Source organism: Lepus europaeus, chromosome 3 (assembly GCF_033115175.1).
Source record: "Lepus europaeus isolate LE1 chromosome 3, mLepTim1.pri, whole genome shotgun sequence".
In the NCBI taxonomy this organism is placed as follows: Eukaryota; Metazoa; Chordata; class Mammalia; order Lagomorpha; family Leporidae; genus Lepus; species Lepus europaeus.
This window is the reverse complement of record NC_084829.1, coordinates 108,316,305-108,341,391: the sequence shown is the minus strand read 5'-3', so window position 1 is coordinate 108,341,391 and position 25,087 is coordinate 108,316,305. Positions and strand designations below refer to the sequence as shown.

General features: G+C 45.3%; 1 protein-coding gene across 3 annotated transcripts in view; it reads left to right on the top strand.

Moving 5' to 3' along the window:
• Window positions 1-23,329, top strand: part of CDK19 (cyclin dependent kinase 19) — a 189,666-nt gene extending 166,337 nt beyond the window's left edge. For all 3 annotated transcript variants that reach the window (XM_062186608.1, XM_062186609.1, XM_062186610.1), the window contains 7 exons: window positions 853-996; window positions 1,114-1,183; window positions 10,735-10,807; window positions 11,452-11,549; window positions 12,610-12,688; window positions 13,344-13,610; window positions 19,075-23,329. In XM_062186608.1, coding sequence (XP_062042592.1) covers window positions 853-996; window positions 1,114-1,183; window positions 10,735-10,807; window positions 11,452-11,549; window positions 12,610-12,688; window positions 13,344-13,610; window positions 19,075-19,206 — 863 coding nt within the window. In that variant the 3' untranslated portion in view covers window positions 19,207-23,329. The remainder of the gene's footprint in view (window positions 1-852; window positions 997-1,113; window positions 1,184-10,734; window positions 10,808-11,451; window positions 11,550-12,609; window positions 12,689-13,343; window positions 13,611-19,074) is intronic.
• Window positions 23,330-25,087: the final 1,758 nt, after the last annotated feature.

Below are 25,087 nucleotides of genomic sequence, written 5' to 3'. Positions count from 1 at the left end.
GTCCATTGCTTGGGTCCCTGCACCCACATGGGAGGCTCAGATGAAGCTCCTGGCTCCTGGAAGATCTTTCTTTATCTCTTTCTGACTCTAACTCTGCCTTTCAAATAAATAAAAAATAAATCTTAAATAAGTTAATTCATTCATATACTCAGCAAAGCATTGTGAGTATACTATTGTGTTCTCAGCATCTATGTTACTGTCTTTTGGTTTGTAAAATCCAATGGAATAATCTATAACTGATGATTTTCAAGAATTCATGAAGTGTTTAAAGGTGCCTGACTTCATGCGGGGTTTGGGAGTGAGGGACAGGTGGCAGCTAGTGGACATGGTTTGGGTGAGCATTGTGTGTACTGCTTTCTCGCCATGCTTGTGTGTATTGTGTTGTTCATCAGCTTCTAGACCTTGCAGTTTGTTGAAGGAACTATTGAATGTGGTAGTCTTTCAGGCAAAAGGTGACTTTTGCCAAATCCTTTTTTGTGGTCTGCACTAACTGGGTCAGAACTTAGAAATTCTGCTCTATGATTGCTCTAAAGGAAATTATACGACCATATCTGAAGATAATGTTATTTGAGTCTACTTGAGCTGAGTGTTACACTGTGTATTAGACCAAAGCATTGAATACTTCAGTGATGGAATTTAAAGTAAATGTTTTTTATTTGCCTTTCAGTCTGTTGCATGATGATACAGCTATTTCAAATCACATACACTGTTTGTGTTTTCTTAATGTATTATTGTGCTTTGTATATTGCTTTACTGAAAATTATCTTCTTATGTAGGTAGAGATTACACCTTGGAATTATAATCAAGGAAATACAGAAATGTATACAAAAATCTGTTTTTCTTCCTTTATAGACATATGGGCAATAGGTTGCATATTTGCTGAATTGTTGACTTCAGAACCTATTTTTCACTGTCGCCAGGAAGATATTAAAACAAGCAATCCCTTTCATCACGATCAACTAGATCGGATATTTAGTGTCATGGGATTTCCTGCAGGTAATTTATTTTCCTTTTCAAAATCACATTTTGAGTCATATTTCAAAAACATCCTAAGTATATTTTAAAACTAAAATAATTAGTTTCCTCTAACAATATTCAAATTTTTTTTCTAAGATAAAGACTGGGAAGATATTAGGAAGATGCCAGAATACCCTACACTTCAAAAAGACTTTAGAAGAACAACGTAAGTAATTCCACATTGTCTTAGTCTCTTTGGGCTGCCATAAATATACCATTAGACTGGGTAATTTATAAACAGCTGAAATCATTTCTCACAGTTCTGGAGGCTGGTAAGCGGGGGATCAAGGCTCCAGCAGCTCCAGCAGCTTCAGTGTCTGGTGAGGGCTGCTGTCTGCTTCCAAGTTGACTCTTTGTTCCTAAACTTGCCTGGTACAGGCAGAAGGGCAAAAGCAACAGACACTGTGTACAGCCTCTCTTGGTTTTTTTGTTTTTGTTTTGTTTTGTTTTGTTTTTGACAGGCAGAGTTAGAGAGCGAGAAAGGTCTTCCTTCCATTGGTTTACCCCCCAAAATGGCCGCTATGGCCAACGCGCTGCGCCAATCTGAAGTCAGAAGCCAGGTGCTTCCTCCTGGTCTCCCATGCGGGTGCAGGGCCCAAGCAGAGAGCTGGACTGGAAGAGGAGCCACCAGGACAGAACCAGTGCCCCAACTGGGACTAGAACCTGGGGTGTCGGCGCCGCAGGTGGAGGATTAGCCTAGCAATCCATGGCGCCGGCTTACCTCTCCTGTTTAAAACAAAGAGAAACCAGCCAATCCCATTCCTGAGTGACCTGATCACCTCCCTGAGCTCTGTCTTCTAGTAGTATTGCATTGCATATTACGTTTCACTTTGGCTTTTGGAAGGGACACAAACAAACCACAGCATGTGTTAATTATAGGTAGGAACCTCCATGGGAATATCTACATCTTTTTAAAATCCAAATGTAGGGGTGGGCAATTGACTTAGCACTGCAGACACTGGTTATGATGTGCACCGCCAGACCTCAGTTCAGTTGCTGGTTCTGGCTCCTAACTGCAGCTTTCTGCCAATACGGATGCTGGGAGGCAACAGGTGATGGTTCAAGTAGTTGGATCCCTACCACCCATGTGGGAGACCTGGTTTGAGCTTTGTCCTGGTCATGCTCTGACTTTTGTAGACATTGAATGAACCAGCAGCAAGTGGGATCTCTCTCTGTCTCTGTCTCTCAAACCAATAAATTTTTAAAAAGGAGATGTAGATTATGATTTAAACCAGAAGTTAGATTCTAGTGGTATCATAGTTATGCCCAGGATTTCAAGATTCCAGCTACTGTTAACATATATGCCAGGCTTAGGCTGTAGTATTTTAAAAGTTTTAAGAATTTGATAGCAAATAGATTGTTTAAATACCTATTTTGTTTTAGCATGATAAGGGTTCAAGGTCACACCTATGGTTTATCTTTGAGTAAAGGTAAACTGGTGACAGAAAGGCTGAACTGGGAAACCAGAAGGGATGGCAGAAGGTAGCACCCATGACTTGAGGTTTGAGGAGGAGATGCTGGAGGAGTTATGGGCACCAAGAGAAATGAGAGGAGCTCATTGTAAACAGGCACACCTAGATGGGGAACTGGAAGAGGTTTTCTGGGCTAGCCTGCCAGCAAGATGTCAGGACAGGATGGCTTGTGGGAACAAAAGCAGACCTGGTACCAAGACCTCAGGACTGGCACTGATCCTTCTGGTCCCTCATTCCACCAGTCCAGGGTGAGGGCCTTTACCTCTGTTCATCTTTTTATTTATTTATTTTTTTTTAAGATTTATTTATTTATTTGAAAGTCAGAGTTACACAGAGAGAGAAGAAGAGGCAGAGAGAGAGAGAGAGAGGTCTTCCATCCACTGGTTCACTCCCCAAATGGCCACAATGACCAGAGCTGTGCCGATCTGAAGCCAGGAGCCAGGAGCTTTTTCCAGGTCTCCCACGTGGGTACAGAGTCCCAAGCACTTGGGTCATCTTCTACTGCTTTCCCAGGCCATAGCAGAGAGCTGGATCAGAAGTGGAGCAGCCGGGACTTGAACCAGCACCCATGTGGGATGCCAGCACTGCAGGCAGCAGCTTTACCCACTAAGCCACAGCACCTGTGCCTCTGTGCCTCTGTCCATCTTTAAACTCAGCACTGATAGCAGGATCTGTCCTGTGCTCTCTTCTCGCTCTAGATATTTTTTCCAGGCAGACTCCATGATTTTGATGGCCACAGAATCGGATACCTCCCAATTTATATATCCCATTTATCTGATTGCTGTATAGAATGCCAACTTGAATATTCTGTAAGTGCTTGAAATTAAAACTGAACTGGAGTCTGTCCTCCAAGACCTCTCTTCCTGCTGGCTTTCCGGTCTTGGGAAATGACTCTGACTCACTTTGTTGCTGGAGCCAAAGCCTGAGCTGTCCTCCTCTTCAGTGTCTCCCTTGTACCCTCAGCATCCAGACAATGAGCCAATCTCATCAGTACTCTTTTCTGAAGGTCCTTTGAATCAATCAATCTTTCTTTCAGTTTTCTCTCTTAAGATTTCTTTCTTAAGATTTATTTATTTGAAGGGCAGAGTTACAGAGAGGCAAAGAGAGAAAGAGAGCTTCCATCTGCTGGTTCACTCCCCAAATGGCTGCAACAGCCAGAGCTGCGCTGATATGAAGTCAGAAGTCCGGACAGGAGCTTCTTCTGGGTCTCCCATGCCAGTGCAAGGGCCCAAGGACTTGGGCCATCTTCCACTGTTTTCCCTGGCCATAGCAGAGTTGGATCGGAAATGGAGCAGCCAAGACTCTAACCGGCGCCCCTACGGGATGCCGGCACTGCAGGTGGTGGCTTTATCCACTAAGACACAGTGCCAGCCCCTAATCTTTCTACTTCTGTCCAGTTGCAGTCCACACCACCACTGTCATCTGCCCCAGAATCCTGCCATGGCCTCCTGGGTGCTGTTTCTTTCTTCAGTCTCCACTCCAGCTTTCTGCAGAGCAGTCATTGTCAGAAGCGAATTTGATCGTGTCACTCTCCTAGTTGCTCTTCATCTGCTGTTGCTCTGAGCTTCTTCTTATGACTTACAACATTGGTCCGTCTCCTAAAAATTCTCTACTTTAGCTGCTGGAGTCTTGGTGTTGTGGATTTCTTCTTTTAATTTATTTTGTAAAGATGTATTTATTTGAAAGGCAGAGTGTCAGAGAGCTCAATCTTCCATCTACTATGTTCACTTCCCAAATGCCTGCAACTGCTAGGGCTGGGCCAGGCTGTAGCCAGGAGCCTGGAACACAGTTCAGGTCTCCCATTTGTACCTGAGCCATCACCTGCCGCCTCCCAGGGTGCACATTAACAGGAAGCTGGATTGGAAGCTGAACGGGGGCTCAACAGTATGGCATGCAGGCATCCCACCCCAACCGTTGGCCTAGCCACTGTGCCAGACACTGATCCTGTGCATTTCTGCGAGTGCTTCAGACACCCTAAGCTTCCTTTGGCCTCTGGACTTTCACACACGCTGTTCCTTCAGCAGCACCCTCCTCCCACTCCTTTCTGCGTAACCTCTGGGTCTTGTTTCCCCTGGCCTTCTAGGTTGGAGGTAGGTGCACCCCCTGCACTCCTGCTGCTTCTCCGGGTACTGATCACCACAGTGCAGTTGGAGTTTGAATTCTGTCTGACTTTCCCTCTCGATAGGGTGGATCATCTTTACCCACCAATATACGTGTCCTTGGGTCCTGGCACATAGTATGTGTTCATTAATTACTTACCAAATAGATACTGAAGGAAAACGGTTCAATAATAGAGAAGACACTCTAATAATATAAAAAGTGGAAAAATTAATGAAGGTACTTAGCATTTAACTTAGTAGTTAAAGACCAAATGAGAGATTTTACATGCAACAATAGTGTTTACAATAACCAAAATAAAATGTAAGTTAGTTAGGAAAGTAGTAAGAAAAGTCCAGAGATAAAAGCCCATCCTTTTTTTTGAATAAAGATTTATTCATTTATTTGAAAGGCAGAGTTGGGGAGGAGAGAGAGAGAGAGAGCTCAAATGGCCACATGGCCAGGGTTGGACTAGACTGAAGCCAGGAGCCAAAAGCTTCTTCCAGGTCTCCCACATGGGTACAGGGGCCTGGGTACCTGGGCCATCTACCGCTGCTTTCCTAGGCACATTGGCAGAGAACTGAATTGGAAGTGGAGCATCCAGGACTTGAACTGGCACCCATGTGGGTGCCGTGGCACCCACAGCTTTATCTGAGCCAGCCCCTGAGCTCATCCTTCCTAAGCAAACATAAGTCTACCCACATAGAAGCAGGCTGCTAATACATAGAACAAGGAGGGGTTCATTAAAAATTAGCTAAATCTAGTGTAGTACTTAAAGGCCACTCAAGTAAAATATGTGAAGAAAAATATTCTAGCGAGTGTTTTTCAAGTGATAAAAAGTAAAAGAAAAATAATTAGTTTTTATTATATCAGGTTAACAAAAACAATAACATTTTTCTCCAAATGAATTGAGAACTCTTTCCATCTGCATCTGTCCCTCTCTATGTAACTCTGCCTTTTAAGTAAATAAATAAATCTTTTAAAAGGAGAGAGGAGGGGGCATTGTGGCGCAATGGATTAAGCCGCCACCTGTGATGCTGGCATCTTATGTGAGTGCCAGTTCGAGTCCTGGCTGCTCCACTTCTGATCCAGCTTTCTGCCTATGCACCTGGGAGAGCAGCAGCAGATGACCAAAGTGCTTGGGCCCTTGTACCCATGTGGGAGACCCATGGAGTTCTTGGCTCCTGGCTTCTATCACAGCCATTCTGAAAGTGAACCAGTAGATGGAAGGTTGTTGTTCTTTTTTTTTTTTTTAAAGATTTATTTGAAAGTCAGAGAGAGAAAGAGAGAGCTCTTCCATCTGCTGGTTCATTCCAAGATGACTGCAGTGGCCAGGGTTGGGCCAGGCTGAAGCCAGGAGCTTCTTCACTTGGGCTATCCTCTGCTGCTTTTCCCAGGTGCATTAGCAGGGAACTGGATCAGAAGTGGAGCAGCTGGGGCTCAAACCAGTGCCTGTATGGGATGCCACATCACAGGTGGCAGCTTTACCTGCTGTACCACAACACCAGCCCCAAGGATGATCTCTTTGTCTTTCTCTCCCTCTCTAACTCTACCTTTCAAATAAATAAATAAATCTTAAAACAAACAAAACTTGGGGCCGGCACCATGGCTCACTTAGCTAATCCTCCACCTGCAGCGCCGGCACTCCAGGTTCTAGTCCCGGTTGGGGGTCCGGGTTCTTGTCCCAGTTGTTCCTCTTCCAGTCCAGCTCTCTGCTGTGGCCCGGGAGTGCAGTGGAGGATGGCCCAAGTGCTTGGACCCTCCACCTGCATGGGAGACCAGGAGAAGCACCTGGCTCCTGGCTTCAGATCAGCGTAGTTCCGGCCGTGGCAGCCATTTGTGGAGTGAACCAACAGAAGGAAGACCTTTCTCTGTCTTTTTCTCTATAACTCTACCTGTCAAATAAAAAAAAAAATTAAAAAATATATTAAAGAAAACTGAATTGGGAAGAATGATAATAGAAGTTTCTGTAATGTGGGGGCCAGCACTGTGTTGTAGTAGGCTAAGCCTCCGCCTGCAGCAGCTCGGCATCCCATATGGGCACTGGTTCTCATACCAGCTGCTCCTCATCGCATCTGGCTCTCTGCTAACGGCCTGGGAAAGCAGTGAAAGATGGCCCAGGTGCTCGGGCCCCTGCACCCATGTGGGAGACCTGGAAGAGGCACCTGGCTTCGGATGGGCCCAGCTCCGGCCGTTGCAGCCACTTGTTGAGTAAACCAGCAGATGTAAGACCTTTCTTTCTGTCTCTCCCTCTCTCTGTCTGTAACTCTACCTCTCAATAAATAAATAAAATTTTGAAAAAAGAAATTTCTTTAATATTTCTTAAGTGTCACCTCATTAGAAAGCAAGGTGAAGGCCAGCGCCACAGCTCACTTGGCTAATCCTCCGCCTGCGGTGCTGGCACCCTGGGTTCTAGTCCTGGTTGGGGCGCTGGGTACTAGTCCCGGTTGCTCCTCTTCCAGTCCAGCTCTCTGCTGTGGCCCGGGAGTGCAGTGGAGGATGGCCCAAGTGCTTGGGTCCCTGCACCCACATGGGAGACCAGGAGGAAGCACCTGGCTCCTGGCTTCGGATCAGCGTAGCTCCAGCCGTAGCGGCCATTTGGGGAGTGAACCAATGGAAGGAAGACCTTTCTCTCTGTCACTCTCTCTCACTGTCTAACTCTGCCTGGCAAAAAAAAAAAAAAAGGTGAAAATAGAATTAGAAATCATTTAGTTGACTTTATAAAATTGGATGTTCAAATAAACATATACTGATAAAATATTTATGAAGTATAAAAAGAGGATGAATTTGAAATTTGTACAGCTCCTAAACTGTAGCAAACCTGGAAGAGGATAATTCAGAAAATGACAAACATTGAGCTTAACTTTAATACTGGGAAAGCGAAAAAGAAACCATAGTGAAAACTGGGCACTAGGACATGGCAAATTCAAGACCTTTTATGGCAGAAGCAAGTAGCCAGCATGTGGCATTAACCCAGGTCAACAGTGAATTCGACATGAAGACCTAGGGTTAGTAAGTGTTGCTGGTGCAGCATGTTAAGCTACCACTTGGGAAGCCTGCACCCCCCATTTGGATTGTTGGTTCGAGCCCCAGCTACTCTGCTTCCAGTTCAGCTCCCTGCTAATATGCCTGGGAAGCAGCAGAAGGTGGCTCAAGTACTTGAGTTCCTGCCACCCACGTGGGAGACCCAAATAGAGTTCCTGGTCCCTAGCTTTGGCCTGGCCCAGCCTGGCTGTTTGCATCTGGGAAGTGAACCCAATGGATGGAAGATCTCTCTCTCTCCCTCTGTCATTCTTCTGCCTTTCAGATAAATAAATCTAAAAACAAAAACATAAAGACCAAAGACATGTAGACAGACTCCATTTCTACATAAACTTTTTTTTTTTTTTTTTGACAAGCAGAGTTAGAGAGAGAGACAGAGAGAAAGGTCTTCCTTCTGTTGTTCACTCCCCTAATGGCCGCTGTGGCCGGCGCAGCAGCTGCGCCGATCCAAAGCCAGGAGCCAGGTGCTTCCTGCTGGTCTCCCATGCAGGTACAGGGCCCAAGCACTTGGGCCATCCTCCACTGCCTTCCCAGGCCACAGCAGAGAGCTGGACTGGAAGAGGAGCAACCGGGACAGAATCCAGTGCCCCAACCGGGACTAGAATCCATGGTGCTGGCGCCACAGGCGGAGGATTAGCCAAGTGAGCTGTGGCACCAGCCCATTTCTACATAAACTTTAAGGTTTCTTCCCATTATCAAACCCAGTGGCTACCTTGCCCTTAAAAAAATTCTGACATTGAAGGATTTAAAATAATTATGTGTGTGTATATACATACAAAAATGTATATATTTTAATTATATTTAATATAAATATTGTATATATTTTTGAATGAAAATCTGTAGCTGGCAAGGGTGTGCTAAAAGGGGCAGTCATACTTGTATGCTGCTGGAGAGAAAGGGAGCTTCATCCTCAGACTTTACTGTACCTACATATCACCCTGACACTTAGCAAAAATGTGGATTCTGGGGTGGTCATGTGGTACAGTAGTTAGCATGCTGTGTCACATATCAGAGTGCCTGGGTTCAAGTACTGGCTCTGTGTCCTATTCCAGCTTCCTGCTAATGTGTACTCTGGAAGGCAGCAGGTAATCACCCAAGTACCTGGGTTCCTGCCACCCAGATGGGAGACCTTGGGGAGTTCCTGGCTCCTGGCTTCAGTCTGCTTTAGCCCTAGGTGTTGTGGGCATTTAGGGAGTAAATCAGCATGTAGAAGACTGTGTGTGTGTGTGTGTGTCTTGTTTTTATCTCTACCTTTTAAGTAAATTCTAAAATTAATAAAATAGTTTAAAATTGTGATTTCTGAGTCAGGAGCTAGAGTGGGGCCTGAGGACCGGGGCCTGAGAATCTGCATTTCTGATGCAGGTTCTCAGGTAATTCTCATGCTGCTACCTAGGAGGGCCCTGTTTGTGTATTGAAATTCAAGAACACAAAAATATGGCTTAGAAATGTACATGACCTTTGACTTGATCATCCTAGGAATTTATCCTGTGGACATTAACCAGAGCTGCCACAAATGGCTGAATACTACATGCCAAGATGTTGCTAAGCCCTTTACCCACATTTTCTCCTGTCATCTTCACAGTAAATCGATGGAGTAGATGAGGAAGCAGAGGATTTCACAGGGGTTAACTAACTTGTCCAAGGTCACACAGCTGTGAATGACCAGGCCAGAGTCCAGAGTGGGTCTCTGATTCCCACCTGCAGCACAGCACTTTCTGCCTACCACGTGCTCCAGATTTCCGTGCAGGGACCTACATCTCACCACTGTTGTGAAGCAGCAGTATCCACGCCAGGGGAGCCATGCAGCCATTCAAAACACCAAGCTTTAGGGGCATTTCCAAGGGAAAATGGTGATGAAACACTATTAAGTGAAAAAAGTTATGATTGTAATTGTAGGGTTCTAGTTTTATAAAAGCAAAGAATCCAGCTGTTTATATGTGTGACTGTGTAGGAAAAATGCCAAAGGGTGGTTATTACTGAATAGTTTAGTTTAATGAGTGATTTTAATTTTCTTCATGATTTTTCTGTATTCTATAATTTTTTACTATAACCAAATTATTTATTTTAGACCTTTTAAATTTGAAATTCACATATAGGAGCAAATATAAGTGATGAAAGTATGATATATAGTATATTTGGAATAATAAATGAGTACCCCTCAGCTTACCTTTCAACCTAACAAATAGTGTATTTACTAAGATTACCAGAGTACTTTGTGTGCCCTCCCTCCCTGTTTATAGCTGTTCCACAGGGTAGGCTCGGGCTTTTCTGCATTCGTGTGTATCTTCCACCTTTTCCATTATAGTTTTATTCCACATGTGAGTATCTGATTGTTCAGTTTTCTTTGTATTGGTACTTTGTCTAAGTGTTTTCTTCTGCAACATGCCTTTTCCCCTCTCAACTTCATGTATTTATTTATTTTTTAAGATTTATTTATTTGGAAGTCACAGTTATGAACAGAGAGGGAGAGACAGAGAAAGAAAGAGATCTTACATCTGGTGGTTCACTCCTAAGATGGACACAATGACCAGTGCTGAGCCAGGCCAAAGCCCGGATGCAGGAGCTTCATCTGGGTCTACATCTGCTGCTTTCCCAGGTGCATTAGCAGGAAGCCCAGAACTGTACCAGCACCCATATGGAATGCCAGCGTCATATGCGGCAGCTTTACCTGCTGTACCACAGCACCAGCCTCACATGTATTCATTCTTAACCATAACATTCCATGCTGTGAATATATTATGATTTACTCATTTTTCAGCTGATAGACATCTGCATTGCTTATAATTTTTACCATTATAAGACTGTTGCTGAAAACTTTCTTATCATATATCTTGATATACATGTACTAAAACATCTCTTCGACTGGAGTTTAACACACAATTATTATCCAAAGTAATTATAACAATATAAACCCTCAGATGTAATGTGTAACAATTCCTGTTGCTTTGCACATTTGCTAGTATTTGGTAATATATTCCTTTTTAATCAGAGCAAACAATGGATTAAACACATGCCTGATTGGAAAACCAGCCTTGGAGCTTTTCATTAGCAAATACACATTGCGTTGAGTATTCACAGTGACATGGGATTGTCTGTGTTCTTACAGGTACGCCAACAGCAGCCTCATCAAGTACATGGAGAAACACAAGGTCAAGCCAGACAGCAAAGTGTTCCTGTTGGTGGGTGCTCCTCTCCTGCGCCGAAGCCTGGTCCTGCCGATGAGAGGAATTGAGGGGATGCTGGGACAAAATTATTTTTTTGTTGAGATGTCACCCTTGACTTCTAGTCTGATTTTTTTTCCCAATGACTTATTGTAGGAGAAAAAAATCTTAAAAGAGCTTTAGTGCTGATAGTTTCTACCAATTTCAAATGAATTCAGAGACCTTAAAGTTCATGGAAAATGCTATTATGGGAAAACTGCATGAATTTTAATTTTTTGCACCAAGATTAACTTACCTTCTAGTCCATTTCCATGAACTTCTTGAAGTTTCTGCATTTGTGTACTAATTATGCAGTGGGCTATCAAAATGTATTTGATGTTAGCGCTCTTAGGCATTAATATTAAGATACTTCAAAACTTGTGGGAAAATAGTTTAAAAGCATCAGCTGATTTTGGTGAAAACAATGTTTTTCACAGTATGTAGAAAAATGCATCTTATGAGAAAACTATATGAATTTCAAAATTTTTTTTTCACCGAAGTCAGCTCAGTTTTTTAATCCCATTTTCCATAAACATTTTCAAGGGCCTGCCTGCAGAAGTCAAATCGCTGCCTTGAGAATAAGCATTTCATGTGCTATATCAATGTCTTCTGTGTTCCTGCAGCTTCAGAAACTGCTTACCATGGACCCAACCAAGAGAATTACCTCCGAGCAGGCACTGCAGGACCCCTACTTCCAGGAGGACCCATTGCCAACACTAGAGTACGTGGCCACCCCTGCGGCCCTGGCTCGGGTTGAGGGTGGCAGATGGCGGCTGAGAGCAAGGGAAGCGCTTGCTGCAGAAGCTTCAACTCTCCATTAATTGGAGCCCAGAGAAAAACTGCTGAAGAGAAAGTTCTGGAATTTTGAAACAGGCAAAGCTATAGAAAGGTGTAAATGAAAACTGAAGTTTTAGGGATGACCATTGATCTGTTTCACGGCTGATGAGTCAGCGGAGAGCAGCTGAGCAGGGAACGGAGCATTCGCGGTTTCGTGTCCCAGAGCACATCCGCTGCCTGCGGCCTTGTTCTGCACAGCTGTGCGTTTTGTGCTTGTGCTTATGTGAGGTGCGTTTTTTGTTGAGAAAAGCAATTTTTTTTCTTGTTGAAGCAGATATAAACTCAGGCTTTTTCCTTTGGTGGAGAAGAAGGTAGCGTGGGGGAACTTCCGTGTCATTCCATGTCATAACATGATAGTTGTTTAGCTGCAGTGCAGGTTTGAAAGTGAAAGTGGCAGTGAGAGCAAACTCTTTTTTTTTTTTGACAGGCAGAGTTAGACAGAGAGAGAGAGAGAGAGAGAGGGAGGGAGGGAGGGAGGGAGAGGTCTTCCTTCCGTTGATTCACTCCCCAAATGGCCGCTATGGCCGGCGTGCTGTGCCGATCCGAAGCCAGGAGCCAGGTGCTTCCTCCTGGTCTCCCATGCGGGTGCAGGGCCCAAGCACTTGGGCCATCCTCCACTGCCTTCCCAGGCCACAGCAGAGAGCTGGCCTGGAAGAGGAGCAACTGGGACTAGAACCTGGCGCCCATATGGGATGCTGGCACCGCAGGCGGAGAATTAACCTAGTGAGCCACGGTGCTGGCCCCAGAGAGCAAACTTTCGAACAACTCATGTTCTTGTTTCCGCAAGTGATGTGGGAAGCATAGGCATTTGCAAACACCATGAACAGACAGAGAGTAGGGAGTAAGTTAAGGAAGAAAACATGGAATTGTAGATGAGCACAGTAATGAGATTGTACATTTTAGATCATGGCATATCATATGTCTTTTGTTTGTTCCCCCTGTAGTGTGTTTGCTGGCTGCCAGATTCCATACCCCAAACGTGAATTCCTTAATGAAGATGAACCAGAAGAGAAAGGTGACAAGGTAGGAACGGTATGGCTTGCTTTCATGTCTAGAGGCAATGAGGTAAAATGATAATTTAGGGAAGTATAACTTAATAATTCCTGTATATTTAACTGCCTTTTACTAAACTAAGGATAGGTTTCTGGTATTTGCTGTAGAAGCTTGTAGGTGTGAAGATTGTACATGTACCCTGAAGGTACAAATACAGTCTTCCAGATAAATGAACGGGCTGGTTTTTCCAGGGCCTGCTCTGTTGCCTGATTCCCCAGTTCTTGCTTGTTTGTTCGCTGTCGTTAACATGGTGTCATGCAGGTTGGCTTTTGCAGATATCACTGTTTTCTTGCATTAGCGGGATTTATTCTCCACCACCGCACACTCTCCTACTTATGCAAAATCGAAGAGACTTCTTATGGCTGTTGTAACGAGTGCATGACTGTTTCCTGTGTACCTCACAGCCTTCACTGAACCCTGAGCTGATTTGGCGGCTGTGCAATCCAGAGGGTGCGTCCTGTTTGGAGCCCCAGGTTGCTGGCCTTTGGGAATGCTGTACCCTGTGGCTGCTCCCCTCTGCAGTCACATTGATCTCTTTAGTGCCAGCAATCATGTGTGCCTGTCCGGTAAGGAAAGATATCTGTTAATTTGGTCTCATACCAGACTTGCTTTTCTTCCTTTAAAGAACCAGCAACAGCAGCAGAACCAGCATCAGCAGCCCACAGCCCCTCCCCAGCAGGCAGCTGCCCCTCCACAGGCGCCCCCACCACAGCAGAACAGCACCCAGACTAATGGGACTGCAGGAGGGGCTGCAGCCGGGGTCGGCGGTGCCGGAGCAGGGCTGCAGCACAGCCAGGACTCCAGCCTGAGCCAGGTGCCTCCGAGCAAGAAGCCCAGGCTGGGGCCTTCGGGCGCCAGCTCCGGTGGGCCTGGCCTGCCCGCGGATTATCAGGTACTCCCCTGAGTTTTGCCCTTGTGAGTGCTCTTGTGGAATGGGAAATCGATTTAAAACAGGTCCTTTTAGAGCGAGCAGTTTTCCACTTTGCCATATGACTGTGTCAACTGTTCCATCCTGTGTCTAGTGCTATAGAAAGGTGAAATTTGTCCTAAAATCTCATTTCATGTCATTGCAAGCGAGTTTGTCTCTTGACTTCTTCATCCCACGTACCTACCTTGAGGAGGGAAGGTAGGAGGCAGATACCCTGCCCCGACCCCCTTAAAGAAACATTTCTTATTTTACCCTTACGGCTGTGTGTCAGCCTTGGATCAGAACAGGACACCTAGATGAGCACTGGAAAGGGAGGGGGTGTTCGCTAACTGTGCCCAAAGTTAGACGCATTCCTAGGATTCTTCAGAAAGATGGGCTCCCACTGGAAGAAAATAACCAGTTAAGTAGTCATAGAGATACAGAAGAGAAAGGGATTAAGTCTGAGACCTCTTGAATAACTGTACACACTCACTACAAAAAGTCTGTTTGGAGAGAGAAAAAATATCCCCTGTAATAACCTTCGAGAATCTTGCAAACAGACATTTTCAAGTAATGACAAGTAACAAGTTAAGAAAAGACCAAGTAGAAAAGGAAAACTTGAAGGGTTTAAAAAAACAAAAGTTTAATACTGTGTTTCCCTTGTGGGGCCTCCCAGCAGAGGAGCATTTAGACGGAGATGATAGAAAACACAGCCACTGGCATGAGAGCCATAAACTCACTGATAAGGAACTGGAATAAAGAGAACCGGCAACAGATTGCCTACCCTGGCTCTGCTGCATTGTGAATATCTCCGTGAACTAATGAGTTTTCACAAAAACCACTTTCCTGAAAGTGATTTCTTTTCCAAGATTCCCCATAAGCAGAGGAGAATATAATACTTCCATTTGGTTCCAACTGAACTCATCAAGGCCTCACTGTCATCTGCTAAAGACTGCAGGCTATTTGGGTAGTGGTCATGAGCCCATTTGAGTTTTGGTATGAATTCAGTTCTCCCCCAGACATAGTAGTTTTATTCCTACTAAGTGATCAGCATGTCTTTGTGTTGATCTTAGTGCACACTGATTTGTCTTTGTGTCCCTGATTGAATTACGTTTAGCCTGTGTTAAAGCAGGGGCTGACATTGTGGCATGGCCTGTAAAGCCAGTGCCAGCATCCCCTATAGCTGGAGTCCTGGCTACTCTACTTCCGAGCCAGCTCCCTGTTAATGAGCCTGGGAAAGCAGTAGAAGATGGTCCAAGTGCTTGGGCCCCTGCACCCACGTGGGAGACCCGGAGGAAGCTCTTGACTTCAGACTGGCCCAGCTCTGGCCATTGTGGCCATTTTTGGGGAGTGAACCAGTGGATGGAAAAATCTCTGTCTCTCTCTCTCTCACTCACTCTGCCTTTCAAATAAATAAATCTTTAAAAAAAAAAAAAAAGCCGGTTTGCACTGGGGGTAGGGGGCTCGTGATAGATACAGAGACCGCTGGGACAGTGTCTCCCAGAGCAGGAGAGGCCAGACCCCACCACAGTGCCAGCAAGAACTGGTGGAAATTTCTAACCAAAGAGCAGGATGTGGTTCGCGGGTGGAAAATTACTAAGAAGAAGCATCAAAGGGAAAGAGTTTCTGGCTAAATTGATAAGACTAGTAGTGCTGAAGGCAGGCCAGGGGGATAAAATATCAAGGGTAGGAGAGGTTTGCTAAATAACTTGTTCTAAGGGAAGGGAACAAGGACAGAGAGGGAAGACCAAGGGCAATCTGAGGACCAGGAGGAGCAGTAGTGGTCAGGGGAGAGAGCCTGTGTCATCTGATTCTGATTAAGTATAGAGAGATGACCGTATTTAGTCCCCTGCTTATCAGATCCAGAAATGGTTCAGAATGCTCTTCTGTGTCCATATTGTTCTGTCTACTTAAAAATAAGCCTTACCTCATGTATCTATGAAATGAATAGCTCTCTCAGCTGTGGAGTTGGAGAGACTAGCATGAGGTCGAGCCAGGGAGCCCCACAGCCTGTAATTTGCAACTCTTACATAACATGTTTGTTCTTTCTTTAGTACCCAGGAGCTACTGTGCTGAGTCTCATCTGCTAGTTGGAGAGTAGTCGGAGCTGGCCCAGCCGTGTCGGCTCTGCCCTGGGGACTGCCTGCCTCTTTTCCTTACACTTTCCCATCCTAGGACTTCTCAGGAATAACCCATCTTTGTACTTAGAGTTCACTTTCATCATGAACACCTTTTAAAATGAAAAATTAATAGCCGTCTCCCAGAATGCCTAAGAATGACCAATTGGAGATTTTATTGTATTATATTCCGTTCTCTCTGAGTTGCTTTTATCTCAGTGTTTTTCAAGGCCAGGCTTAACTTTTCTGTTAAGGAGAACTTTTGACCTGTTTTTCACTAGCTTATATTATCAGGACTGTAAGGTTTTAGGGCTGCTTCATCAATGTTTTACAAGTAAGTATGATTAGCATTTTAAGATGGACATGGGGGATTTTCCTATCTTAAAAAGAAAAAAAAAACTTGCCATTTAAAAATGATGCAGCAGATTAGATACTTGTAGGTGTACACTAATTTTACCAAGTTGCTGTTACCGACCCAAAGTGGAAATCAAAACTTTATCCAGAAGTAGTTGTCACACATAATAATTTTTATTTGCAACAAATAAGAAGGCTACAGGGAGTCGTTTCCAAAGCTGTGGCTCCCTGAGCAAGGAAAAGCAAGTGTTTTCTTATTTGGGGAGGGGATTGAATATTCCAAAGGGGAAGTTTTGTCAGGAGCTCACACAGGCTTTTTGGAAATGTGCTGTCAAGTCCACTTCTTGTTATGGTAACGACACTTTAGCTCCTCCTAGGGCTGAGATCTCAGCATTGAAATTAAGCAGAGCGTGACCTTTGGACACTTCTTGGCCCATCTATGAAGACCTGGCTCTCACTGGAGGGTCTGGGCCAGTTCAGAGTAGCTGGCAATTGTACTTCCTCTCGGAAGAGAATTGAAAAATGACTGAAAATCGTGGTGCTGGGCCTGCGTTGCGGCATAGCGGGTAAAGCCGCTGCCTGTGAAGCTGGCCTTCCCTGTGGGCACCAGCTTGTCCTCCACTTCCCATCCAGCTCCCTGCTAACGGCCTGGGGAAGTAGTGGAGGATGGCCAAGGTGCTTTGGTCCCTGCCACCCACATGGGAGACCCAGATGAAGTTCCTGGCTCCTGGCTCCTGGCTTTGGCCTGGCCCAGCCCTGGTTGTTGCCTCCAAATGGGGAGTGATGCAACAGATGGAAGATCTATCTTTCTCTGTCTCTCCCTCTCTCTGTAACTCTGACTTTCAAATAAATAAGTAAATCTCTAAAACAAATAAACAAAAAAAACCAAGGTTCTTTCTAAGCCTTGAGTAGCTAAGAAATGGGTCAGGATAAAGGGTTTTGAGCTGCTAGGAGCATTAGCTAATGACATTGCTGCTAGTGACTTGTGAGTGGAAAGACATTTTTTCATAATAAACTTCAAAATATGTTTTGGAATTTTTGAAGACTTCTTTCATTAACACAACCCATCAGTTATACAACTTAGAAAGGAGCGAAGCTGAGCTTTCTTACTGTGTTGCTGTATCAGGACCACAGGCTATGGTGCTCGGCGGCCTTTGTACACTGAGCACAGGGGATCTTGCTAGTTTGTCCTTTCTTAAACCCCCAGTACCACTTCAGAGTTACTTACATTTCATTTATGTTATTTCTTCACTTTATTTGAAAGGCAGAGACAAAGACAAAGAATTTCATTTGCTGATTCTCTCAGGAGCCATAACAGCCAGGGCTTGAGCAGGCCGAAGCCATGGCCTGGAACTCAATTCAGGTTTCCTAGGTGGGTGGCAGGGACTCAGTTACTTGCTTCATCTTGATGATGGGGCTGCAGATGGCCCAAGCTTCCACCTCTGAAAATGTTTTGGACTAAAATAATGGTTTCTTAATCACAGCATAGAGAAAATTAGCACCATGTCAGTATCTGTGATGAATCACTGATTTCAATATGCCAAATTGATCATTCTTGCCAATCCCAGTTATGCGGAGTTCAGCTGTACCCCAGAATCAGTCAGTACAGAGAGCAGTGGGGCAGTATAAGTTTTCTCTCTGCCCATCTTTGCCAGTGGCATTTGTCTCCCAAAGAAAGACAGCTAAGGGGCTGGCGCTGAGGCACAGCGGGCTAACACCCTGGCCTGAAGTGCCGACATCCCATATAGGCGCCAGTTTGAGACCCAGCTGCTCCACATCCATCTGCTATGGCCTGGAAAAGCAGTAGAAGATGGCCCAAGTCCTGGGCCCCTGCACCCATGTGGGAGACCTGGAAGAAGCTCCTGGCTTTGGATCAGCGCAGCTCCGGCCGTTGTGGCCATTTGGGGGAGTGAACCATCGGATGAAAGACCTCTTTCTCTGCTTCTCCTCTCTCTGTGTGTAACTCTGACTTTCAAATAAATAAATAAATCTTAAAAAAAAAAAAAAGCCAAAATTTGTGCCTCCCCAGAATATGTGGATACATAAGGTGGTTTCAGATAAGCAAAAGGTGTTTTTTTTGTTTTGTTTTGTTTTTTGTTTGTTTGTTTGTTTTGACAGGCAGAGTGGACAGTGAGAGAGAGACAGACAGAAAGGTCTTCCTTTTTGCTGTTGGTTCACCCTCTAATGCCCGCCGCGGTAAGCGCGCTGTGGCCGGCGCACCACGCTGATCTGATGGCAGGAGCCAGTTGCTTCTCCTGGTCTCCCATGGGGTGCAGGGCCCAAGCACTTGGGCCATCCTCCATTGCACTCCCTGGCCACAGCAGAGAGCTGGCCTGGAAGAGGGGCAACCGGGACAGGATCGGCGCCCCTACCGGGACTAGAACCCGGTGTGCCGGTGCCGCAAGGCGGAGGATTAGCCTATTGAGCTGCGGCGCCGGCTGTTTTTTTTTGTTTTTTTTTTAAAGATTTATTTATTTGAAAGTCAGAGTTACAAAGAAGCAGAGGCAGAGAGAGAGGAAGGGAGGGAGGGAGGGAGGGAGGGAGGGAGGGAGGGAGGGAGGGAGGGAGGGAGAGGTCTTCCATCTGCTGGTTCACTCTCCAAATGGCCATAATAGCCGGAGCTGGGCTGATCTGAAGCCGGGAGCCAGGAGCTTTTTTCAGGTCTCCCACATGGGCACAGGGGCCAAGGACTTGGTCTATCTTCTATAGCTTTCCCAGGCACATTAACAGAGAGCTGATCGGAAGCAGAGCAGCCAGCACTCAAACCTGTGCCCATATGGGATGCCAGCGCTGTAGGTGGTGTTTCACCTGCTATGCCACAGCACTGGCCCTGAAAAAGGTATTAACAAGGGAAGTAGGCCATCAGCTACTGTGGATTTGAGTAGGCGTCTGATGATGAAAATGGCCTGTATCTCTGAGCATCATGAGCCATTCTCTCCTTCCATCAGTAATTCCCTTTTTCTGTCTCCTTCTCTCAGCACTCCAGCTCTCGCCTGAATTACCAAAGCAACGTTCAGGGATCCTCCCAGGCCCAGAGCACACTAGGCTACTCCTCGTCGTCTCAGCAGAGCGCACAGTACCACCCCTCGCACCAGGCCCACCGGTACTGACCAGCCTGAGCACAGGTCCCAGCAATACTACATTTGCATCGAAAAGAACCCCAAATGCCAACTCCGATGCCAGTTGAAACTCACACTCTTGGGAAGAAAACTTTGTATTCTGAGCGTGTTGCCAGACTGACAGCTCCCCTTTACCGCTGTGAAGTCTCCCCAGCACCCTCGCCCGCATGCGATCCATTGTGACTTCTCCGATGAAGTGGCTGATGGGCTCCCAGCACTTCTGTACCCTTCGGCCCTGTTTTGAAGGATTTCCTGGTGCACCTTTCTCATGCTATAGCAATCACTATGATTTGTCTTTCAGAGCTCTTTTAATAGGATTTTAATGTTTCAGGAACAAGAGTCCAGCAGTGTATAGTTTTGTACTTGGTGAACTGGCTTAGCAACACAGGTGAGAAAGCACCTGTGAAAGTGCCACGTTGTTTTCACAGACTCTTAAGTGTTTTGCTCATGGAAGTCTTAAGCAGAAGCTGTTACTGTCCCAAAGTACTGTCCTATGGTATTCTTATTTATCTAGTTTCAGGGAAGGTCTGAGAAAGACAAGTGGTGGGACAGAAGGACCTGCAACCCAAACCAGCCTGGATCTGTGCAGTGACTGTGTTTTGTGCTATGAAGAACTGAAGGATGTGGTAATTTTTATATAATCACTCATCTGGAACTAAGTTCCCAGAATTTCCTTTATTTTGAATAATATTCAGCAATGAAGAATTATAATTTTTAACCTTCATGTAGCCAAGTCTACTTTAAAAAGGGTTTCAAGAGCTTTGATGAAATCCAGTCTGCTGGTGACCCCCACCGGAAGCCTGCCTGAGAGAACCTTGGCTGCACTAGGGTTTCTCTCTCTGAGGAGTGATGTTGATCAGAGGATGCGTTCCTCCCCTGGAAGGATGTCTTTCAGTGTGTGTTCTACAGAGCCGGCTTCTCTGAAGAACTGAGGGTGTCTTCACATCTGGGTCTGTGTAACTCTCGCACATAATCAAGGCTACTCAGCTAGAGGCCTGCACATGAACCTGCTTTTAAAACAAAGAACAGCGTTCTCCATTCGTACTTGCATTCGACACAGAGTGACTATATTTTAAAGCATGTTAAAATTTTAGGTTTTATCCATGTTTAAGGACGTATCATATATGCATCATTTTGCTGTTGTTACTGCAACTTAATTCTATCAAGAATCTTTCCATTGCACTGAATGCTTTTGTTTGCCCCTAGGAGAAAACCTAATAATTGTGCCTAAAAACTATGGGCAGATACTATAAGACTATCCTATAAGACTATACTAGATAAGGTGACTATTTGCATTTCCATTCTCTATGAATTACAGGCTGAGTTGTTTCTTAGGGGAAATGAGAAGACTTAGGGCTCCCATTGTAATGTAAGGGGCAAGACATTGGTGTTCCTCTCAATGCTCCTAGCAGCACCAGCCTTGTTGTACGTGTCCTCTTGAGCTAGAAGAAATAGCTGATTGTGGTATATGCAAGCTATATGCATTTTTTTAAACTATTCTTTGTGAACTTATCTACCTGGTTAAGATACTCTGGGTCCATATACAAGTAACATAAGATTTTAGACAGAAGCCAGTATACATTTTGCACTATTGATGTGATACTGTAGCCAGCCAGGACCTTACTGATCTCAGCATAATATTGCTTATTACCAATAATAAAGACTATAAAGGCACTCATGAAGACTGAAGGCAAAACAGGTGACATGCTCCATTGGAAGGAATTTCTGATCATCTCCAGGGTCTTTGTACCCCTTCTACTTTTCAAAATAGGAGGTGAACAGCCCACTGCCTAGTGTCACTCCCTGTGGAAGCCCTGCCCCGTGCACGGAGACCTCACTCTTCTGAGCAGCCGGCCGTCAGGTGCTCACTGCACCCCCACCACGTGCCCACACAGAGGGCAGGACCCAATTCCCGTCTGTGAGGAGCCTAAGGTGGATTCCACCACCGTGAGCTCTCCTGGAATGTCTATGCCAAGTGATCAATAGACTGTGAGGGTCCTTTTGTTTACTCCTTAAACCCACTTGGACAGTAATTATTTCAAATTCTGTTCTGCAGTCAGCAGTGTGGGAGAAGGGTTTCCGTGTCTGTCTCGAGAAAGTGGTTAAATATCACAGGAGGCACCTGTGTCTATTTATAATGGTCACAGCAGCCACAGTCTGGGGGCTTTCTGGCGGAAACTGCTCTACTGAGTGGCTCTGGGAAAATATAGCGAGAACAGAAACTCTGTTCCTGCCCTTAAGGAGAGCACACATTTAATAAAGGAAGCCCAATGCAAGTCTGTACATAAACCAAAACGCCATGCCCGCTAGTATTTTATAAGCCACTTTGATATCTTGCTCTTCTACCCCATGCTTGTGCAGCCACGGGACCGCCCTGCTCCCCTCGTGTGTAATGAACTGTACTGGCAGAACTGATGCGAACTCTTGGTGAGACGTCAGCAGTTGCTGTCAGTACCAGGACCTAGGCAGAGCTCCCATTCCACACACGAACAGGGGTCTTATCACTGCACTGCACTGGCCCTCTTCCTTTTCTTGCCTCAGGGTTGGAGACGCCCACTGGTGCCCACTAGCCTCTGAAATAATCGTGTTTCATAATTTCCCTGCTCCGTAATGGGAAGCAGAGCCCTTAGCACACATAAGGGCCCTAAAACCGCAGGACCTCTAAGGGGACCCGCGAAGCTTTTTGAGGGGAAAATTCATTTTTGTGGGTCCCTCTTTGAAAACGTGTCAGATCCTATGAAGTCCCCAAGGGTTGCAGGAAGGCATCCCTTACTTAGCCTGTGGGGACAGCAAAACCAGGAGAGGTTACTGAAAGGAAGGGGTGGACCCAAGGGAAGGCGTTTCCGCTCTGCACGTTACAAATACGTGTTAGAGGTGGCTTGCCGGTGAGGCATGTGTTCGGGAGAAATCGAGGGTTTCTGGACAGATGAGCCCACGACGAGGTAGTTGGGGACAGGGCTGACCCTGTGAGGCAGAAACAATCCTTGTAGTGAAGTAGATCGTGTAGTGACATGCAGAAACCAAGGACATGTATATTTTTATATCTGTGGTTTTTGGACTTTAGTACTTAGAATTTCGGCCTTCCGCACTGCTCCTTTGCTCTTACAGACAGGATTTACACTTAATGGAAAGGGACAGCAGTTAACCTAGCCGTTCACTGCCCCCTTCCTGGCGAAGCAGCTGCTCCTCGTTCTCCATGCCTCTGGAACAAAGCCGTTTCCTCTGCTAGAGGTCAAGGACAAGTAGTTGGCATGTAGGACACGCAGCTCCACCTGCCTGGGAGTACACTGATGTAGCAGAAACTACGATGAAGGAAAGAAGAATTCTATGTAAGTTGCAAATCCCAAGCGCCCCGGTGGTGTCTTCCTGGGTTACGGGAGAGGCAGTGGAACGGTAGTCAGACTAGCTGAGGTTTGAAAGATTCAACTACAAGTAATATTTTATATAAAACCTAGCAATTTAGGTTCCCCTAATCATGAAGAATACTCATAAGTATCTCAAAAAAATTTCCTTGTTTTAGGACTTTAAAAAAAAAAAAAGTGTCGTACCTAAGGCCATACTTACTCTTCTATGCTAATCCCTGTGAAGGAGTGCTATGTATTATATGAAAAAAAAAATCCTTAATGCACTGTTATCTCCTAAATATTTAGTAAATTAATACTATTTAATTTTTTTAAAGATTTGTCTGTGTAGACACTAAAAGTATTACACAAAATCTGGACCGAAGATGTCCTTTTTAACAACAGTTTAAAGAACTTTTTATATATGTTACGTAGTGTATCCTTTCTAAACGGCCTGGTTTGTATTTTCTATAATTCCTGTTTGTGAAGTGTACTCGTCCTTGTCTTTCTTCAGTCATTTTCTGCACGCTTCCCTCTTTACATGATTATAGAGAAGACCGTAGCTCTCCCCACTTGGCTGCAATCCGTGTGCTTGCTGACTGCGCCCCAGTGAGGCCCACTCCGTGGGGTGCAGGAGAAGCTGCCACGTGGAGCTGAGTGTTTCCCACCTTTGAGTTGTCCTGACTTCCTTCTTGAAATGACTGTTAAAACTAAAATAAATTACATTGCATTTATTTTATATTCTTGGTTGAAATAAAATTTAATTGACTTTGTTTCTCTGTGGATGTTTATTTATTTTATTTATTTGAGAGGCAGAGGTCTTCCATACACTGGTTCACCCCTCAAAAGCCTGCCAACAGCCAGAGATGGGTAGGCCAAAGCCAGGAGCCAGAACTTAGTCCGAGTCTCCCACGTCGGTGATGGAAAACCCAAGGACTTGAACTGTTGCGGTGGATTCATTCTGAGAGGAGGAGCGTGGTGGGGGAAAGAGGTGCAGAGTCACCACACAGACCCTGGGGGCCGGGTGAAAGCGGGCCAGAGGCAAGTAGCCCACAGACTCTTTTATTTCAGTTGGTACAGCAGCTTAAATAGCCAAGGCAGCCAATCCGGTCAAGGGGCAGTTTATGCCCTAACCAATCACAGCCTATTGCCAGGCAGTATCCAAAGCCATCCAATCACAGCCTGTTGCCAGGCAGGCTCTGTTGCCAGGTGGGTTTCGAAGCCATTCTTGAGTAACTGAGGTTGCTTGCCAGCAGCCATCTTGACATGGCCTTCTCATTCCACCACATTGAACCATCACCTGCTGCCTCCCAGTGTACACATCAGCAGGAAACTGGAATCAAGAGTGGGGTCAGGACTTAAACCCCAGGCATGGATATGTGGATAGGGACCATCCCAAGCAGGATCTATACCACTCGACCGAACACCTGCCCTTGTATGTGTTTTTTTGAAGTGTAGAGAAGCTATAGTAATCGGTTTTAGTGTTGACATTTTGTCTGTAGGCCTTGGAGCCTTTATGATCCTACTGGTCCTGCAGAGCTGCTTTCCCTGTGAATCACAAGATGTTATTTTGTTCAGGATGCTTATCATGCCACAAAACCACAGGGGCAAGCAAGGCCTGCACAAACCTCAAAAGTAAAAATTCTTTAAATGTCGCTAGGAGAAATACGATTTTTAAATAAAAATCCGGATGATGTTTTTAAAAAAAGGAAGTAGCATTTTGTGTACAGGACTGGGTTGGGATTTTCTCCTGGTATAAGAGCATACTGTTATACCCAAGGTGCCTTCTATGGCTACCCCAGTACTTAAGGCTTCAGGGAGTAGAGAATGCTGAAGTGACAGAAATAAAAAACTTCTGTTTCTAAAGGAGACACCACTGTGTCCAGCTGGGGTGTGGCTCTGGCTGGTGTGGGTTTATCTACTCAGTGCTTCTCTCAGAAAACTGTTCTTTGACACAGCTGCTTTTCTAACCAGCTGGCAGGTAAGACAAAGTGGACTGGACAAACCCACTCCTGGGAAAACAAGTGAAAGATGTGTCCGTCCCCCCAGCAGACTGGAAGCTCTTTGTGGACAAGGCTGGGTGTTCTTCCCTCTCTGCTCTGAACAGTTGGCATAACATGCAGCCCAGAGCAATTGCTTAACATGGCAGGCAGTGAGCATCGCGGAAGTACACTTGCACGACGTTGCTGGATCGTATGCCACATTTGTATATGGACCAGGATGAACATAACTTTGTTCCATAAATACTGAAGCTGCTAGAATAGGCATCAGTGTTAAAAACCAGGTTCATTTATTATGTTTTGACTGCAAATTCAATATTACCCCAAAGGTACAAACAATTCCACTTGGCATTTGAATTAATATCAGCTGCACTTGGCAAAGCCATTTTTTCCTTTTATTTATTTTGAAAAGTGGTTACAGAGAAGGAGGTACACAGAGAGATCTTTTGTATGCTGGTTCACTCCCCAGATGTCCACAGCAGCCAGGGGTTAGGTCAAGCTGAAGCCAGGAGGAGCCCAGAACTTCATCTG